This window comes from the organism of the source record quoted next, unplaced genomic scaffold, assembly GCF_019419815.1.
Source record: "Pyrus x bretschneideri cultivar Hongxiangsu unplaced genomic scaffold, Pyrus_bretschneideri_v1 Contig31, whole genome shotgun sequence".
Lineage (NCBI taxonomy): Eukaryota > Viridiplantae > Streptophyta > Magnoliopsida > Rosales > Rosaceae > Pyrus > Pyrus x bretschneideri.
In genome coordinates, this window is record NW_025999624.1 from 4424430 (window position 1) to 4431195 (window position 6766).

General features: G+C 34.0%; 1 protein-coding gene across 1 annotated transcript; it reads right to left on the bottom strand.

Annotated features, from left to right (window-relative positions):
- Positions 1-275: 275 nt before the first annotated feature.
- On the bottom strand, positions 276-3848 carry LOC103935651 (transcription factor MYB46-like). The gene is made up of 2 exons (XM_009345449.3): positions 3488-3848; positions 276-1557 (listed from the first exon to the last, which is right to left on the bottom strand). Exons 1-2 carry the CDS (start codon positions 3784-3786, stop codon positions 813-815), a joined length of 1044 nt encoding a protein of 347 aa, XP_009343724.2. The 5' UTR covers positions 3787-3848; the 3' UTR covers positions 276-812.
- Between the last annotated feature and the right edge of the window lie 2918 nt (positions 3849-6766).

Below are 6766 nucleotides of genomic sequence, written 5' to 3' on the forward strand. Positions count from 1 at the left end.
AAACCTAATAGAGAAGCTATGATCATTTATGTATGTTGCTATTTTTTTTGGAAGGAGAATGATAAATATAAAAGATTATTGTTATGTATATAGTTTAGATCAATTTAGTAAGGCCCGCGCTCGAGTTTTTACTAACCACTCGAGTAAATGAGGATTGTTACTAATGCTTCAAAAAAAGCGTGTGTTCTTTCCTTGTTTAATTTCATTAGAGAAGAGAATGTCAATAATAATTTCTTTATAACTCAAGATAATATTTCGAAAAACAGAAAAACAGAGAAAAGAGAAGGGACAAAAATCTATTATATATCTTCCTCAAATGTGTAGTACAACATACTTATCTCCCACTGATAACAAAATGCCACCCACCATGCATTATTCTTTTTGTACATCTCATAATAACTACAATCGATATATATACCAACTAGTTATTATTATTAACCTTGATGTATCTCTCCCTACGTTTTTATGTAGCTATTCACATCTTCCTTCACAAAGTATATGACACTCTTTGAAGCCTTTGAGCGTCATGAAAAAAGCAGATACATACAAGACTACTCTTCATTGTCACTTTATATATACTCAAGTGTGACCTTTATTTCAACCACCATGTCCCACTTCATCTGAGCTACCCTTGAACTCTTGCCTTCTGATACCATATATGGTAATATAAAAGTAGAATAAACGCTGTTTTTCTACTTCTGCAGTCTATGACTAGGAACAATTTTCTACCAACCTTCAGGAATAAAGCAGGGATCCTCAATGAAAAAGATAAAAAGAAGGAAAAAGAGATGGAGGAATATTTGAAGGTTTATTCAACTTTGGTAGTCAAGATAAGGAAATGAGGAAGATGAAACATCTTTCATCAAATCCTCCAAGTCCCAGTCCCCCATGGTGAGCTCTTCCTGATCATCATCAAAGTAATTCCCAACTCCAGTTATGCTCTCACCTTTAATATTTTTATTGCAGGTGAGGATGCTATTTATATTATTGTAGTAATTATTATTATTACTACTACTAGGGTTTCTATGATCCCCAAAGATGGTTTCAGTTTTAATATTTTGATCTTCAGTGCTCACACTCTCAAGAGGAGGGACAAATATCTCTCCTTCTACCCCAATATCAACATCACCACTCCCAAACACTCCATTTTCTCCAAAGTTATAACAATCACCAACACCACCAACAACAACTTCAATCTCCCTTTGTGTTATGCATGGGTTGGCATTGTGGTATCCACCTGCGCCGGGAAAGGTTAGGCCGCCATGATTTATATCGAGCATAGGCAATGAATCAAACATGTGGTTGAGGATCGTAGATTGCATGAACGATGGTGTTGAGTCCATGTAAATTGGCAGCATGCCATGTTCTTGCCCGGGACTAATGAACCCTCCGGTCACCATCGCACAATGATCCTTAGGCTCTGAGGATGAATCGCTTGCGTTTGGTGAGCCATTGGAGGATGACAAATTCTTTAACCTTTTCTTTATTGTTGAATTCCAGAAATTCTTTATTTCATTGTCAGTTCTCCCAGGCAAGCGTGCTGCAATTTGAGACCACCTACACGTATAAGAACAAAATAATTAAGAATTTAATGAATCATATATCATTAATTAAAAGAGTTGGTTTTAACAAGAGTGTTTCATTCTTGACCAACAAGAAAATATTTAAGTGTTTGATTTCTTTTGCCCCAACAGCAAGAGAGTTTCATTATTGACCAACAAGAAACTATGTAGTCTAATATTCGCTTCCTAAATGCATAACTTGCATGCCTTCCAAACTTAAAACACAAAAAGATTTTGAGTGTCTTTGACTCAAAAGTTAGAGATGTAAGACTCTTTTATCATCACATATTCACACGCCTTCTCACATGTAGTAATTTTTCAAGCCAAACACGTTGACAATAGATATCACATTACGGTATCAATTTCTTTATTTAACTATAGCTTTTGGCGGCCAATGCCGTAGGAAACATTGAAGAAACCAAAGTGAATTATACATTTAACAATATTGATGGTTAATTTGCATGGAAGCGAGTCTCACATAATATTGAAATTGAAATTTGTAGCACTAATAGCATTATTCTTAAAACAATAGGGGAATAGCAAATCGTGAATTGTTCTAATAAATAGGATATTCATTTTCAAAATACTACGTACGAAGTTCAAATCCTTATCTCTTTGTAATTTAGATGATTTTAGTGTAGATAATTTTTAACTCAAAGAAGCATACAGAACATGTATAAGATACCAACCCTTTTTCACTTTCATATATTAAAAATTTTAATAATTGAGGCTCAATATTTGTGATTATAGTCAATATTGGCGTACTCATCCCAAAGCAATAAATAAATATAACTCAACCAACTAGTTCTTTATGTATATATATGATCAGTATTAAGAGAAAGGAAAAAAGTATTTTTGTATATATATGGATGTATACATATGCCGTCTAAGGTATTTATTAAAAAAATGGAGATTAGTTATGGGACCCACTCCCCATCGAGGTTCAATGACCTGGACCGTCTATTTTGTAAGTCTCAATTCATAGATCATCCTTGCAAAAATTCAATTCAATCCAAAATCATTTGTCTAGTTAACTATCACGATTAAATTTCTATGTTTTCTTATAATAAAGTGTTCGTCAATTTCTTTGAACTGACTTAGATGCATCAAATATGTGGATAATATTTTGTAAGGATGATCTATGAAGTGCAACTTAAAAAATAGACGGTTCAGATCGTTAAAGTTCAATGCGGTGTGGACCCCACAACTAATCCCCTTTAAAAAAAAAAAAAAAATAAAGATCCTTTCACTTAAAAACCTCCTGTATGTGTATGTATTTTTGTTCAAAGATATAGTTATACTTTGAATATCCTTTGTAAGTGGATTAGCACCAAAGATACTAAATTGTATTTAACAACGTCTTGAACTAGTGGTGTTTCTTTTCATTGATAATAAATTTGTATTCGTTTAAACAAAAGATCGTGGTAGAAGACATCTTTTGAAAAGACACATGGTAAGACACATGGCACGTCAAATTTGGAGTCTATCCAGATCATACTCAATTGTCAAACAGTCAACAAAGAGTGTAGAGACCCCAAAATTTCAATGACTTAGAATGGGGATTATATATTCTCAAAACTATTCCATCCTATTATAAACCTTGTCACATCAGCCTTCTCATTATTGTTTGACCACATTTTTTCTTCTTAGAATTTACTCTTCCACACCAAAGCTGTAATATAAAAGAAAGCCATCTTATCCTGTATAAAGTGCGTTTCATTGGACAAATATTTAGCTAATTAATTAGTAACTTCTTGTGCATCTGAATTTACTAATCACAACAGCATGCAGATGCAAAACATTTCACAAATAGGAAGTGATCACTTCTGGAAAGTGATGCCAACAAAAACAAAAAGTGCTTCCTTTTCGCATGAATATTAAAAAATCAAACATGTAAGTAGTAAAAAGTGTCAATTGATAAAAACCTGTTTCCAAGGAGAGAATGTAAATGGATAATGAGCTCTTCTTCTTGGGGCGAAAAGGCGCCTCGCTTAAGGTCCGGCCTCAAGTAATTGATCCAGCGCAATCTGCAACTCTTGCCGCACCTCTGCAGTCCAGCATTTCTTGCCACATCACTCCAACAACCTTGACCATTGTTGATCATATAGCTCATCAGCTTGTCATCCTCCTCCGGCGACCACAAACCCTTTCGGAGCTTACTGTTAGAGTTGTTCTCTTTGTTATTCTTGCCTGCTGGTGCAGAGGAGGGTTCTGGCTTCCTCATTGTGACGAGAAAGTGATGGGTGAAAGGAGAGAGCTAATTGAGAAGTAATGTTTTTGGATGTCTTATTCTCTCCCAACTGGTTTGATGAAAATAAGTGATGAATTTATAGAGAAAAAGAGAGATACAAGGCTTCATATGGTGGGAATGATGATGATAATGATGATGGTGATGGTTGTGGGGTTGCTTACAATATAGGGAAGAGAGAGAGAGAGAGAGAGAGAGAGAGAGAGAGAGGGTTGGTTGATGGGTCTGAGTAGAAAACGGTTTGGAGAGGGACCTGGTATGAGAGAGATAGGTGGTCGTCTTGTCTTTGACTCCATGACCTTTGTCCTTTTTCCTAAACCTATTTTCTTCATTCTCAAGGTAATGATAATATTATATGAATCATATAAAAGCATCAAAGAATTTCTTTTCTTTTTGGAACCAAGCCAACATATAAATTTGCTTCCACTTCACATAATCTCTCCCTCTCTTTCTCTCTCTCCACACGTGTAGTTGAAGATAAAGAATAAGATAATCAAGAATATGCATGCTGTGCACTTATTGATCTAGTTCATCCAGCTTCAATGTTGATTGGCCATGAGATCCACATGTTAAAGCTTCATTTTTTTTTTTTTGGTCAATACATGTTTAAGCTTCATATGTATACATGAATTGAATGTAGAAAAAGAAGTAGAAAAGACTCTAGTGTGTGGACAATTTATCCTTAAATTATATTCTCATATAAGAAAAGGTGACAAAACAAGTGATTTGGAGCTTTCACAATCAATCTGTTGAATACTGAAACGGTTAAAACAAAGTTAATATACTATTATATTGTACCTGGTGCCTTATATGTGCATGTATCAGTTGAACAAGCGCAGAGAATCAATTATCTATTAAACTATATTTCCAAAGTCAATCCAAGAGTTAAATACTAACTCTAGGTCCTAAAATTGGTTTGACACCCTAAGTCTAATTTCAATGCCTTTAAAAAGATGCATTTTGAGTGATTAAACGGTGTTTTTTCTCCGTGAGATTGTAATACGGGGTTGTACACCATGTGTATTTATATAAATGGTGGGATATGTGTGTTAAAAAGTTAATAACTTCAAAAACAAATTTTTTTCATTACTTATATAAAAACATGTGGTGTACTATTCGTGTTCCGGTTACAATGAAAAATTTCTCCGAAGTTAGCTGCAAATTGTTTGGACCACTATTAGAGATAATTTATTTATACACAGAAAAACACATAATTGTCAGTAAATACATTCTTACCAGACAGCCTATCAACATAAGATGTTAATTTTGTGTCAATTCTTTAAATTTATAATTTAGCAACATAAAATAAAATGATTTAGATCGTTTGCTTTACAAACATAAGCTCAAAGCGGCTCCTTAAGACCTTTTCTATTGAGTCTATGGGTCTACCCGCGGGTCGAGGATTTGAACCCTACGGCGAGAGGGACACCTTATGAACCGAGCTTCTTCTGCCAAGAGGGCAGCAAAGCGCCTTAGGTTTTTCTGCCAGTCCTTCAAGTCTGCGATTGATCAAGACCCAGTTGAGCACTCACTCTAGATTTTTCGTTAGCAATCTATCCAAATCTTGAAGAACCAATTATATGTACCTGACTGTGCGCCTTGATATTTTTCAGTATTTAATTGATTAGTTAGTTTCAGCCACTTGTACACAGGTTCCATGCGTGGATACCATGGATTGGTTTCTCTAGTTTAATTATATTCTAAAGCTACAATAATTTAAAGGGTTCAGCATAAATATTCAAATAATGGATTAGAATTCAAGCAAGCCAGTCTCTTATGCCTTAAATTGGCAGTTTTGATTTGATATATTGCAACAGATCATTTGACTTATAAGAACATCTTTTAGAAGCAACATATATTGCATGCTTGTACATTTCTTTACTAGTTTTTATCTTAGCAAGAAATATATATATATATATATATTGTATATATTGTATATATTGTCTTCTGGGCATGCCGATTTGATGTTTTTTCTATACAACAATATTGGGGGAAGGATGTGTCAATTGATGCTAAGCCATATAAATTTCTATTGAACTCTTCATTCAAGAAAATCGAACTTAAAACCTCACAATTACAAGTACAAAAGAATACATATAGTTGTGACGATTTTACTTTAATTACTCTACGCTATGTATAGTTTTTAAATAAAAAGTTGAGTGCTGTTATTTGAACCACTTGTATGACTATTTTATTGATCACCTCTCTAATACATGTGGATCATAAATGGATAGGTCTCTATTAAAGAGATGATCACCAAAGTGGTTAGCAAATATGATATAGTTGCATTGCTTTAAATAAAAACAATTACGTTGTGATAAATTAGAAAACCAAAAGTGCAAATTATAAGTTAGTTTGGTGATTTTCACACACCCTATTTGCTTTACACACATTTTCAAATCACTCCATTTTAACCCCACACACTTTCTAAAAAGCTATTAAACAATTGAAAGAGTACAAACAAATAAAATAAGGTGTGTGAAAATCACCACCCATAAGTTAAATGCCAGAGCCCTGTATACCTGAAGAGGACAGATAATCACCTTCTAGAAGGAAGATATCTGGAACTGTAATTGAGTTAGCGACTAATTATTTATCGAACAGAGCTCTCTGGTAGTTAATTATGCGGTGATCGGGCAGTCTAAACATTTTTCAAAAATTCATTGGCAAAAGGAAGAAACCCCAACATGAAATGATTCATGATTGGAACAATTGACCACAAAAAACAAGTTCATAATTGGCGGAACCACTATATTAGGTTTTTTAACCGCACGCATAAACAAATCAAAGTTTTTTTTATACTAGCCAATATAATTCAATTCTTCTTCATGCAATAGAATTCATTAATGCTATTTCAACAGTGATGGCGTACAATTATTATTTTGGCTGCAAAACACACCATCAGTTGTGTACAAATGTCAATCCATGTCGCTAATGTACTGTGATGATTTGGGAA